At 42.1% G+C, this 13,871-nt stretch overlaps 2 protein-coding genes across 7 annotated transcripts in view; both read right to left on the bottom strand.

The window, feature by feature from the left end:
• The window catches only part of vps41 (VPS41 subunit of HOPS complex), a 15,978-nt gene extending 9,941 nt beyond the window's left edge, over nt 1-6,037 (bottom strand). For both annotated transcript variants that reach the window (XM_054765380.1, XM_054765381.1), the window contains exons 1-5: nt 5,818-6,037; nt 5,520-5,558; nt 3,552-3,659; nt 1,432-1,509; nt 512-586 (exon numbers count right to left, since the gene is read on the bottom strand). In XM_054765380.1, coding sequence (XP_054621355.1) covers nt 512-586; nt 1,432-1,509; nt 3,552-3,659; nt 5,520-5,558; nt 5,818-5,838 — 321 coding nt within the window. In that variant the 5' untranslated portion in view covers nt 5,839-6,037. The remainder of the gene's footprint in view (nt 1-511; nt 587-1,431; nt 1,510-3,551; nt 3,660-5,519; nt 5,559-5,817) is intronic.
• A 1,012-nt stretch (nt 6,038-7,049) lies between these two features.
• Nucleotides 7,050-13,871, bottom strand: part of pou6f2 (POU class 6 homeobox 2) — a 75,114-nt gene continuing 68,292 nt past the window's right edge. For all 5 annotated transcript variants that reach the window (XM_054766141.1, XM_054766146.1, XM_054766144.1 and 2 more), the window contains 2 exons: nt 12,740-12,908; nt 7,050-9,696 (listed from right to left, as the gene is read on the bottom strand). In XM_054766141.1, coding sequence (XP_054622116.1) covers nt 9,183-9,696; nt 12,740-12,908 — 683 coding nt within the window. In that variant the 3' untranslated portion in view covers nt 7,050-9,182. The remainder of the gene's footprint in view (nt 9,697-12,739; nt 12,909-13,871) is intronic.

The following is a 13,871-nucleotide window of genomic DNA, read 5'->3' as shown; positions in this document are numbered from 1 at the left end:
GGAGGTTTGCTAATCTTGGGCTGGCCTCAGCTGGCTGCAGCCACCTCTTGTGCTGGAAGAGGAACACTGAGTTGCCATTAGAGTTCCGTCTTCACGTTCCAAGTAAAAGAAGAAGACACCCAGCTGGGGAATAACTTCATATCCTGGCAACATCTCATCAGCAATTAGGGATTAGGTTAGATTTGTAAGGATTACAACAGCCATCTGACCCAAGTGAGCACATCTTGACGGGTTAATGATGAGACAAGATAACCGAGAGGGGAGGAACGTGGCCAAGAGCTCAATGAGCTTGGACACATACCTGCATCATACTAAAGTGAATTTAAGTGGAGCGATAGCATGGAGATTAAATGCTCGCACGGCTAAACCTCCTAAAAATGATTTTCCCAAAGCATTAGCATAAAGTTGGATAAGTTGTGCAGATGAAAATAGTGATGTGCTTCTTCTCTGCTGCTGCTGCAGGCCTCAAGGCTCAGTAAGCACCACAGAGAGATGAGCAGGAAGATCTCACCTTGCCATCCTCGGAGCAGATGCCCACATGCTCCCCACTTTCATCCAGACTGATCTGGTTGATCTTCACCGAACTCTGCAGAGACGGAATACATCAAAGTACAATTTCAACACCCAACACAGCACTTTATCATGAACAGAAAGCACCAAAACCAGCAAAAAAAACTAGAGGCGCTTTATTTACTGTATTCACTGACGTGTGCCAGAATGCTACATGTTAGCATACCAGTTGTTAGCACTTCCCAAACATTCATATAATCTAATTAAATCATAAAATACGCATCAAAAGCTAAGCCCTGTTTGTGTTTTCATCAACTTGCGTGCTGAAATTCATGAGTAATGTTCAGAAGATGTCAGGTGGGCTACATTATGGCGGTCTACCACCATGCACTACAGGTAAAGAGAGCGTGTGTATATATATATATATATATATATATTTATTTATTTTATAAAATGTACAGAATTTATCGTAATAAAAATAAAGAAATAAGAATTAGTACTAAACAATAATTTAAATTGAAATGTATAATTTGTTTGTGATGGCAAATACATTCCTTCCCTCATAAACGCATGATAATGCACCTGGTCTGCCAAAGAATAAGAAGATGTAGCAGGAGGGATCAGTGTTGCCAAGTTTAGCCAGACATCAGACACCTCTAGAAAAGCCACATCTAGTTAAAGCATCTTTTGGAGAGTCTGACATAACAGCACGTCCCCAATCTAAAAGCACTCGCAGGCAGCTCCGTCTTGTTTGGAACATTTTTAAAAATTGACTAAAAGCAGCGCCAGAATAAAAGCCATTTGCAGAAAACATACAGTATTTGTTGTGCTTTGGTTTTTCCGGGAAACAGACTAGTAATAATAAGAATAAGTATTATGATTTGTGTATGTCTTGACGAGGTTGTTGTGTATCATACTCACAATTTCAAACTTCTGGGTGACGTTTCCTTGGACGTCCAGCAGGAAGACCTTTCCAAAATGTGTCCCCAAGGCAAGAAACTGCGAAAAAAAAAAACAATCCAGACGTGTAAATCCAGCTAACGTACACATTTATTTGTTGAAGGAATGATGGCTGATAGGTGACGGCTGTTGAAAGGGATTAAATAAAAAGTGTTTCCTGACAGGAAAAAGTGAGGATTGGGTGAGCCTGGAGGCAAAAAAGTGTGAAATTGCCCGGTTTGGAAAAGCCCTGTTTATTAAGTCAGGCAGTGTGAAATGGCATTTTTTCTTCTTAAATTAAAATGCTTAAGCATAATAAATGCACTGTACATCTGACTTATTCCTCCCCCCTCCCTGCTAAGCAGAGGCTATTATTTCTACTCAGCAGCAAGTGGTTTGGGTGTGTGTCTGCTGGGGGAATAAATGCAGAAAGTGTGTGCTTTTGGCATTAGATTAAGTGTGTGTTCTCCCACCCTCGCCTGGTCCTTGTCCTAATCCTGGCCCCCCCTTCACCTCCCTCCCCTTTCCAGCAGCATGTGCATGTGTGGCGAGCCCACCATGCTTCAGTGCAGTCTATAATGAAATGCTTATATTTACAGGCACAGCTGAGCGTGTCACACAGAGGCCTCTGCAATCTTCACAAATAAAATAAGCACAAAAAATAAAGAAATAAATAAAAAAAAAAGAAAGAGGGTTCAAGCCTTGTGAGGCGGAGCAACTTTTAAAAAGGGATTTATCGGAATGGGATTGTTCAAATGAAAATCCGATTCAGACGCTTAAAATATGAGGCAACATGCGGCGGGGGTGCGTGCGCTCGTGGCGGCTGGGTGGGAGCGACAATTTTGGCATGATGGCGTGACCAGAGCGGCGTGGAAATTTTTTTATTTATATAAAATGTAGGATATTACTAGTTGCCCCCAAAAAAAACACATTTGTCTTGAATAATCTTAATACAGTCCCACTCCAGTCCTGTAGGTGGCAGTCATTCATATTAAAAAGTGGGTGCCAGCTCTGTGTGACTTCCTGCCCACTTGACCCCTGTCACACATACGTACCCGGAAGGCAATCGGTCCCACTCATGCACGAGGACTACGTCACTTCCTCCTTAAGCTAATTTTTACGACGGCGCTTCTGCGACGTCGCGTGCTGTGGTAGTTATTTTTTAAATGTATGAACATAAATGGCCAATAACCATACTTCATAGATGTAATATGTTGAGGTTACTTTATAAGTGACATCGACCAAGACTGAAACGTAGAAACGTACACAATGCACGTAGCGCAGACGTAAACGTCATGTACGTGTAACATGCATAAATAAATAGAATAAAACACATCTCCAGTTGAACCGATTGCATTCTGGGTGTGCAGTGACAGCCCCAATGCAAGTGAATTGTAAAAAAATAAATAAATAAATAGTGAAAATAAATTCCTAAATGTGTATATTTATCCAGATCTGCACCAAAGCTTTTTGTGCTTGGCGGAAAAAATATTTTAAAAAATATATAAAATTTGATAAAATATGAAAAACTAACAAACAATCAATTGTATTAAAAAATAAAGCAATAAATAATAAAATGTATAAAATAAAAAATATGAAAACCTACCAATCAAATGTATTAAAAAAATTAAGCAATAAATAATAAAATGTATAAAATAATAATAATAATGATAATAATAATAATAAATACCGAAATAAAAATTACAATAAATGACCAATAAAATGTTATTTAAAAAAATAATGAAATAAATAACATTATTTATAAAACAAAAATTATGAAAAAAAAACACAATTAATGACACAAAGTAGAAAGTGAACAATCTTAATGTAGAACTGTCCACCTTCATAGTTAGGGTATGTCTGGAATCATTAAGAGTGAAGAATCATGCATCCTTGGCTAAGAAATGAAGAAAAATGTCTAAATATTGCCTTTTCTCATACCCAACTCCAGTTTCATAGAATCCGTGAGGTTTTTGAGTTTTTCTTGCAAGAAACGACAAACCTCTATGGCAGAGGTAACATGATGAGAAAAAAAGGGTCTGGTGTGGAGGAGAGAAAACAATGGCCTGCCCGCTTGGAGACAAACGCCCTTTGACCTCTACCTTGTCATGGACGGTCATGCAGCTGGCTGCGTCGGTCTGGAGGATTTCCGTCACGCCGTTGGAGAGGCGCTCGTATTTCAGCTTGGGTTCCTCCTCGCTGTCCTCCTCCTGGTTGACAAAGTAGACTCCTGAGTTGCTTTCTGAGAACAATATTCATTACACGCACAGAAGAGAAAATCCCCATACATATTCCACATTTGCCTGGTAACTATCGGGGATTGCTATGATATGCTGTGATGTACTAGCCAGCCTTGTTGTCCTTCTAATGTGGAAAAAGACAACTTTTTGACAGAATAAGGTTCGCATTTGTATTATCTGATTGTGTCTTCCATTCCTTGCATGGGACAGAAGCACAAAGCTATTAGTATTATTATTATGACCATCATCTTGTGTGAAATGCAGTGTGGTCATTTTCATTTTCTCCTGAGCGGCTTCATCCCCGCCAAAATCCACGCATTTGGTCTTCTCATAAAGCAAAACTTAAAGTATTCCGGCAGCACGGAGCAATACTTGCAGGGCCGGTCACAGCCTGAATATGATTCCCAATTGGCTTTATAAGCGATCAGTCTGTGGCTGCCCACAGGGCGCATCAAACCCCAAACATTGTCTGCCATTATGTCCTACTGAGTCAGTGGGGGTGGGTGGAGGAGGAGGTGGTGGTGGTGGTGGGGGGGAAACAGCGTGGAAAAAATGTTATTTTCAAAAAACAATCCTTTCCCACTCAACAATGCCATATCTAGGCTATTTCCTGTGTATTACGGTTGTGAGATTTTTTGATGCAAGGGCATTTGTCACGGGCAGCGCGGCCGTATCAAACAACAAAAAGGCAAAATGTATCCCCTCACAGAGAAACTAGCGAGTTTCAAACTTTTGCCATCTACTGCCTGCCTGGTTATTTGTCAGCCACTTTTGCAATATTTTGGTCGGGAGTCACAGTCTTTCCGTTTAACGCGAGGCTAACACACTTTTTTTTTTTTTTAAAGCACACAATTGACAGTGAGAGGACGCATTTACTTTACTGAAACAGAGATGCAAGCATCTCTTGTGTTAAGCCGCAGTTCGTGAGCGTGTTTGCTCATCATACGTACAACCAAACTACCGTTGTGAGTTGGCACACAACATCACAGCAAGAAATGCAATTCATTTTGGGCCCCGAGCTGCAGGTCGTGACCAAAAGAACGAGATCACGGATACAAGCAGCTGAAATGACTTTCCTCTGTAGTGTGGCAGGACTCACCCTATGAGATAGGGTGAGGAGGTCGGTCATCCAAGGGGGGCTCAGAGTAGAGCCGCTGCTCCTTCACATGGGGAGGAGCCAGTTGAGGTGGCTCGGGCATCCAGTCCGGATGCCTCCCTAGTGCCCAGCCGGGAGAAGGCCCCGGGCTAGACCTAGGACACGCTGGAGGGATTATGTCTCACAGCTGGCCTGGGAACGCCTTGGTGTCCTCCCGGTGGAACTGGAAGAGGTGGCCGGGAAGTCTGGTCTTCCCAACTGACACTGTTGCCCCTGCGACCCGGACCCGGATAAGTGGAAGAAAATGGATGGGTGGATGGCATTTTGGGCCCTTATTGATTTATATGCACCGCTTTTTCCAGGATGGAATGATTATACAACATACATCTTCAATGTTTAGGGGGTTTTCCCAGTGTTCTGGGTATTGGTTGACCCATTCTGTAAACAAATCCCTTTATGCAGCCGAAGAGAAACTATCTGCCGCAGTCAATCATAATCCCTAAAGAGACATTCATAGGGCTTGGCTTTGTCGCGTTAAAAGACATTCTGGAACCTTCAGCCCTTCTTGCTAGCAGATTTAAGCAAATGTGTAAGTACATAGTTGAGCCTGTTTAAATGAGAGAAAATCCCAAACTACATTCAAATGTCCTATATCTGTATGCAACTATCTCCTGTCATTCTGTGTGTAATATGCAAAGGATGATCACACGAATGATAATTCTAATTGTTCTTACCTCGGATTCATCCGTGAAGTCATCGCTTGATTTTCTGCTCTGTTTGTAGAAAGAGATGAGCAAATGAGGCTTTCATGTGAATTCAACTTTACAATAATAAAACACGTGAGTGTGCAGCTTTGATACAACACAAAAATGCGCTTGAGCAGCTGTGTTAAAGCTGGCGAATATATACAATATAAATAGACACAGACAGATGAAAAAGTATTATCTTAAACCAGCAAGCTTTATAGGAAAGTACGAGTGTTGCAAAGCTAGTTAGCATCGCCTGTCAATAATATTAGCATGCTAGCCTTACCTCTTCCACCACTTCCGCCATTTGTTACGCCGCGTATCCAACTTTAAATATATCCCGCCCGGCTTGAAACCTTTTCCTGGAAGCCTGCGAAAGCGGAATTATGTTCCCGGCATGATAAAAACAATATTAACGTCTTAGATCGCAGTAAAAAAAAAAAATTGATGCTAGTTATCCACAGACTGCGCCCCTGTCATCAGTTGAGTCACATGACTGAGACGCCGGTGCAAGGGGTTGTGGGTATTGTAGTTATTCCGCACTGTCGTGTAAATTCGACCTTTATTAAAATAATAATGATCGGTTTTTATTTTTTTCTATGCAGTGGAGTGATATTTTAGCACATTACCTGAAGCTTCTTGGCACTGCAACAGTCGAAAAGAAAATATTGCATACATTTGGTGTCATATTTCATCTGAGGGAGAAAAGACAGTCTTTTCAACTGTTAAAACAAACAGATATGGGTCAGCAATTAAAAAGTCAAACAAAAGAAAAGCAAACAGCTCAGCCATCATCCTTCCACAGCTGAAGAGGAAGACGAAAAAGCAGCGGCACCAACATCAGTCTTCAGTCTAATATTAATAATGTATCCGCTCTGTGCTTTTTTATCATGATTATTTATTTATTTACTACTTTCTCTTCAGCCGTCTGTTTTTCTTCAAAGGACAGGAGAGCCATGTCAAACTTTGTTGAGTTTGCTTTCAAAAGGCGCTCTTCCACTTTTTTATTTTTATATTTATATACCTCTGTCTTCTTTGTCTTCTCCAGGCGTTGAGCTTCGATGAGAGGCCAACCTTTTGTACTGGCCCCCTCCGAAATAAATCTAAATACATTTTTCTGTGCAATTAAGAACATCACGAGTGTTTTCCTATCGGCGCCACGCTGTTTGTGTTTGTGCATATGAGGTCACCAGCCGGGTCAAGTTCATTCTGCTTTTACTAAACACTCTTTGTGCGCAGTCGACAAAAAGATGAAAAGATGATTTTCCTGTAAGAGTATTTATGCTGCATGTTGTTGGAATACGTTTTCTGTTGACCTGTATGCAGCACAGATAAACAGAAAAGACAGGAACATAAACATCACACCTATCCAGCAGTACCTTGCCAGTATGGCCGCCATGCATACACTTCACAGGAGCAGTCTTTTTCATTCAGTTTAAGCAATTTAGGTGAGTAATTCCTTTTTAATCGGCTTGGCCATTGAAATGACATACAATAACACATGCTCCTTCACAAAGAAGATTAAAAATGATTTTAAAAAAGTGATGCAAAAAGCATGTCAAACAAATTGTTTATTCCTAATTTTATGGTACAAATCAGTGAGACGGACTTGAAGCTTTTTTTTTGAAAGAAATAAACAAAGTGCTGCTCAAAACTGACCAAACATACTGCTCCATAGATTCATAATTACATTATTAAAAAAAAAAAAGCTTTGGTTTCAAGTTGGCCGACTGTTAACGAAGAAACCAAAAAAACGCCATTTTGTAGATAATAATTTAAATTTCCAAGCTTCATGAAGAGCGACCAGAAGGTTGGATTTGGGACACACATGACACAAAAATAAATACACTAAAAAAAAAAAACATAGGTGAGGTAAACCTGCTGTCATCTTTTTTTTTTCCTTCTCAGATTTGAAAGATTGTCAACATCATGAAGCTATTTCTCTGTACAATGTGCATAACGAGAGAGATAGAGAGAGAAAGCTTTGGTCCAGCACTGACACACTGAGTCAAGGCAAAACATAAATACATCAATCAATCAATCAATCAATCAATCAATCAATCAATCAGTCAAACAAACAAAAATCCCTTGTGTGTTTGAGTTGTGACTTCACATTTCTTTCGTTGCTATATGATGTTCATGTGACAGGTGAACACAAAACAGCCTCCACAAGACAAAAAGTACTGGGACACATACAGGAAGTGACTTCAAATTGAATGAAAACAGCTTCCAAAGACTTTGTTTGGTGGGAATTTGATTCCATTTGTGTCACTTTGTGCAAATGGGGACCAAAAAGAAGGGCCTTCACCAAAGTGTTTTCCAAAAAGTCGGAGTCAGCATACAATTGTCCAAAATATTGTGTAGGATTACGGATTAACCCGTGTTCAGCCTGATCAAGAACAGCTACACGGTGATCCCAAAATGTCACCATGCATCATCTTGGCCCTTCTTGAGGAGGTAAGAGCTCAAGGTTTCACTCGTTGCCTGTGGATAGGCTCAAACTGACGACTAAAGTGGCGTCGTGGTTGAAAAGACGAGCCTTGAAGTTCAATGAATTATTTGGACATCGCAGGCTGGCTGGTTAGGCGGAGTCAACAAGAATGGAGTCTAGCTGACATACATTTTGCCCACCGCTGGGCAAACAGGGCCCTGGGGTTTAAGGATTGATCAAGAGGCATGTCCCATTACCTTTTTTGTACATTTAGTGAATAGATGGCATATTTGTCGTACAAATCATACATAACAATCATGAGCAGCACACCAGAGGAGATTGAAGACTTGGAATGATGCGTAAGTAGAAATAAAAAGAGTGATTTTTCATAAACATGAGATTGAACTGTAAAGGAAAGAAAGGTGAAAGGAGCTCCTCAATTAAAGGGTTTTGTTGTGTACAGTTATGAAAAATTTGGGGCATTACATGCTCTGTTATTGTTACACATTGCCGTGACGCTGAAGATTTACAAGGCTGCCGCAGCTGCTGGGCATGATGTTTATTAGTGGGAGGGGGGTGTTGTTTTTTTGGTTTGTTAACAGTGAGCCGTGGAGTTTAGAAAAAAGAGGAGAAAAAGTCTTTGAAAGTCAGTCCTTGAGATGATGTTCTTTGGCTATCAGGCTTTGGCAACAGAATGGCACAGCAGCTCACCATCATCATCATCACGACTAATATCATCACCTGTGGAGTCATGAAATCTTTTAGAAAGACCTGTAAAAGTTGTACAAAGTCACACTTGCAGATGAACCACAAATTATTCTTATCATCGCTTTTTTTCTGTCCAAAAGTGAGCTTCATTTGTGTGATTTTTTGGGGGGGAATATTTACATCAAAAGAATGCAGGAGGGGGGACAAAAAAGAAACACTTAAAGCTTCCATCTGCGGGTAGAAATGTAGAAATGTCGAGCACATTTACATTAGAAAAGTATTCTTGGTACTCCGATGCAACATACTTTGGTAAATAGTGTTTTCATTTGGTTTGCTCTTTACTAAATAACCCCCCCCACAACAATTGGTCATTTACATCACATTGTAATCTCTATTCTTGTTTTTTTGGTTTCATGTACAGAAGAAGTGTGGAAATCACAAAGACAACACAAAGCTTTCATCAGTCCATCCGCCATGTTGGTCGTGGAGCGGCCTTTTTTTTTTTGTTTGGTTCATTTCGGCAGGTCGTCGAGGGGGTCGCCGAGCGGGTCCACGGGCGGCGCCCCCACCACACCCATGTCGGGCTGTTTCAAGCGCTTGATGGTGTTCTTGAGGGCCTGCCTCTTGTTGCAGAACCAGACGCGCACCACCTCCCTGTCATAGTTGAGCTTCTCGGCTATCTCCGTCATTTCCTGTCCCGACGGGTGCGTGTTCTTCTCAAAGTGGGCGTTGAGGATCTCCAGCGCCTGCGGGGTGAAAGAGGTCCGCCGCTTGCGCTTTTTGGAGGGCTCGCTGCCGATAAACTCAGTCAGGTTCTGCATGCCGGATCGGTGGCGGGCCTCAGCCTCGGCCATCCAGCGCTCCAGAACGGGCTTAATCTTCTGGGCGCTTTTAGGGGTGATGTCCAACTTCTCAAACCTGGCAGGATATAAAAGGCCAGGGTTCAGTTTGCCTGTCAGACTGCTAGCTATCGTGTTCTCTTGGGCTTCCTGTGGTAGGAAAAAGTGGCTTCTCAGGATGGTGTGTCTGCATGGGGAGAGTTGAGAAAGAACAATCTTACTTAGGTGTCCTCGCCACAACATGGGACAAGCTGCCTGCCTCCTCTCGCTAAGACCTCAGTCACACTGGAGGTAGAATGAGCCAGAATGCCGTTGGAATGAACATTTGTGGTTTATTCCTGGATATTCTAAATGCATTCTAAAAATTCTGACTGCATTCTGAGTGCATTCCAAATATTAGAGCCCATCCTTGTGGCCGCCCCGAATGTTTTGAGCATTCTAAAAACTTTGTTTTTCTCAATTCCTCGGCGATAACGCATGAAATGAACTTATGTGCCAAACATATCTAGGAAGTGCTTATCTATGAAAGTGCAACATCAATAATTTGGTTTCGATCCAAATTTGGTCTTACTCGAAGCCAGTATGAGAAGGTAGGAGTATGTATGATGTACATACGATAGTATCTAGGAGTATTTAGTATTTACGTACAATTACCATATTGTCTGAACTTCTACATGTGATGATGAAAATGAAATGCATTTTTCCCACCAGCCAGATAATTAACTTCGGGGGTGTGCGTTTTGCTTCTTCTTTGGCTTTTTTACTCCAACAAAAGGAAGCAGCAGCCTCAACAAGAGCAAGAAAAAGGAGAAGAAGAAAATATGCACAGGCAGTGACTTGAAGTGGTTGACTTCCTTTTACACTTACATTCTCGAAATTGACAATTATTTATATTATTGTCTTGAAGTGCTATCACAATAAAAGCATACGTCAGCCTTGTGGACTTTAGTTGTTATGTTGAGTGTCGTGTTGTGCGATGCTTTTAAGAGCAGGAGTGGACCAACAGGTGGGTTGGCGAGGCAGCGGACACTCAGGAGGTTCTTGGCAGAATAAACACACACACACACACGCACACACACACCCACACACAAAACTTTTTTAATGGTGAGATGCTGAGGCACGCAGCAGGAGGTATTATTTATACTGGCAGCGCTGCATCGGGGAGTACATTAGTAAATATGAAGAGTCACCAGAGACCAGAGAGGGAATCAACAACAAGGCAAATGAGCGTGGAGCACTCCCCTTCAACGGGTGCATCGGCGCGAGGAGGAACAAGTGACCCTGAACGCACCACTCTGCTTCAAAGTGCCTGCTCAGACATGCATCTATGTTTAGTCCTCTCTCTGTCACACACACACACACACACTTATAGGCTTGTCAAACAATACTTTTTAATGTCATGTATTTTTACTGTGGTTAGGTCCCATATACCATCAATAGTGTATTGGAAGTGTGTTAGACAGTTTAAAAGTGCTTTTAGTCAGCCCTACTGGGAACACACCCCTTTGTGTGTCTGTAGCTTTAATGCAAATGAGCTGTGTGTGTGTGTGTGTCTCCTAGAAGCGCTGCTGTGCCTTTTATCGGCTTTTTGCATGTACACTGCAACCCTTGTCCAACGTATACTGTCTGCCGCATAGATGCCATATATCGCACACGCACAACAACGTCACATTAAGGACTGGGACAGGAGGACATGAACGTTCGCCACGCTAGCATAGCTAAAGTGCGAACATTACACTCACATTATCTTCATTCTAGATTAGCATATTCGCTGACGAAAATCTGCAGCTGACTGGCAGTTGGTAGATATACAGTATACATATTTGAAGATGTATATATTTGAAACCTCTTTTTCAAAATGATTAAGTTTTCTACAAAGCTGGTACCTTGGGTACCTTTAACGCATGAATTTAACATGAATACAACTTCATTAAAGCAGGATTGCTTGCACTGCAAAACTGAGCATAAACAGGATTTGATGAATTCTTACCTCCGCTAATGATGATCGATGGTCTTTGTTGTTGAGGATGCATAAACTACAAAAACATTTTCCACAAATTTTGTTGCAATTTTTTTCTACTTTTTGAGCATTTCTTTTTTTTTTTTTTTTTTTTACATTTTCCTTAAATACTTCAGTGATGAATGTATAAATGATGAACATGAATTGATTCCATTCCTTTGTCACTCCCAGCCACTAGGGGGCACATTTCCATGGCACGGACATGCTACGACCCATCAAGCCGCCTTTTCCTCCTCAATTTAATCTTTCTTTGCCATTTTGTGTCTGTTACGGCATCATTCCAATCTCTGGCCCTGCTACGGTCTCGTATGTCACGTGATGCCGACTAATAAAGCGCCAGTCAAAGTTAGTGAGCGATGAAAGGAGACAAGATGGCGGCGTCTGTCGGCCCTCTTCAAACGTAACGTTGATGTTAACCAAATGAGAGCACGCCTAGGCCGGCCCGCTACTTAAAGCATCAGCATGTCATGTCCCGTGTCTTACACACACACACACACACACACACACACACATATTGAAGGAACAGCAGCCCGCAGAGTGTTTATTTTTGAAGCTAATGGCTTTTAATGTATGTTATAAATATTTGAATTATGCCCGGCTGTGTAAATATTTGATGCGAGGACTTTTCGACATTAGGTGGTCAAGGGTGGGGCTCATAAGAAGCCGCGAGGGGCCCCTGTACCGTTTCACATTTTATCGGACGTTTGATGTTGATGCGATGAAATTTTTAAAAGCTTCCCCGAGGCGTCGCGCCGCATAAACAGCGCAGGTCGTCAGCACAGGACGTGAATTTCGGCGAAAAGGAAGTAAGAAAGAGAAATGGTGAAATGCGGTGTTTGCATGCTACGTTAGTGGCTGATGACTTCAACGCGTGCTCGTCAAGCGGAACACGATGGCGTCCACTGATTGTCTCATGAATATGCGACGCGGCATTTAGGACTTAAACGCTCCGACATGACAATCTTATTAGCAGATGATCGGCGTCGAGCTCTCTCATGTTGAAGAGCAGCCTTAGTAATTATTAAATGCTCCTAAGTGCACGCTGTAATACACGCCGTCTATGTATTTTGCATAAGTAAAGCGCGGCTGTCATGTCAGAGGATTAAAAGGGAGGAGAGGAGACGACAGCTACAATTACGGACTCTAATATCTGGCTAATGTCTGTCTCCAGGAAAGTAGGACAAACTTTATGGGTTTTTTCCCTTCTTACCTGCAGATGGCCGACTGGCTGTAAGCGGGGCCCTCGGCGGCGCTCAGGGCCTGGCCCACCTGGGTCTGCGTCAGGCCCAGCGACAGGCGGCGGATCTTGAAGGCTTTGGCGAACTCGCGGATCTCCTCCAGGTTGACTCCGTCCACCTCGCTGGGGGCGGTCTGCGGGTCTGCGGGGACGAGCACACGACACAGGTTGGGCTTCTTCTCTGTTCCGCCATCATTTTCTGGTCTGTGCTTTTATTGTGTTATTTGGCAGATGCATGTCCTTTACTTTGGTTTGAGGGAGCTGGGAGAGCACCTGCTTGGGATTTGGAATTGGAATTCTATGTAGCGCTGGGGGCTTCATACAATAGCGGTTCGAATATCGCGCACCAACTCTATCGCCTTTTATCAAAAATGAATGAATTAATAAATGATTGCTGTTTTGTGGTTGAATGCGGCCTACTATTAGTACAAAATGAATATGCATATTTCAGCAAATTGTACTCATTCCTGGCCTCAATTAAGCATTTTCAAGCATAAAATGGCTAAATGAATGACTGTAAATGAAACTAAATGAGGCAGAAGAAGCAGTGCAATTGTGAACGTAGCATTCTACATTGGCCACTAGGTGTCAGTGAGACAAGCATAACAACACGAGTTGCTGTTGGGTCCATAACCCTCGACAAGCTGAAACTCAACTCTGAACCTCCTGTCCTCTACACATCTGTCCGGCAGCCCCAAAGGTCCCCTAGGGAACACATTTACTGTGACGCACACGGGCAGGAGTTGTATTTACGCCTTAAATGGTTTATTTACTCTTGCTCTGTCTACTGTACTATACTGGGTGATGCGAGTGTAAAGCCATTTAAAGGCGCCATTAAAATACATTGTGAAATATGACTTAAAAATTCAACTTAAAACATTTATATGAGCAAACAACACTAAAAACCTTCAGCATATCAGTGCATGGAATCAGCTTCTGGAGCAGACGTAAAGCGTAAAGAACTCAAGTAATGCACTAAAAGGAAGAAGAAAGGAAGAATCCTGAAGCACTGCGTCCATACGATGCCATGTCCAATCACTCATTTCTCATTTCTTAGGACTACTTGAATTATTACATTGTCTGGACTCACTCAACAAGGAACCAT

This window comes from Dunckerocampus dactyliophorus, chromosome 21 (assembly GCF_027744805.1).
Source record: "Dunckerocampus dactyliophorus isolate RoL2022-P2 chromosome 21, RoL_Ddac_1.1, whole genome shotgun sequence".
NCBI lineage: Eukaryota > Metazoa > Chordata > Actinopteri > Syngnathiformes > Syngnathidae > Dunckerocampus > Dunckerocampus dactyliophorus.
Note: the sequence above shows the minus strand (reverse complement) of the source record. Positions and strands in the feature narration are given on the sequence as shown.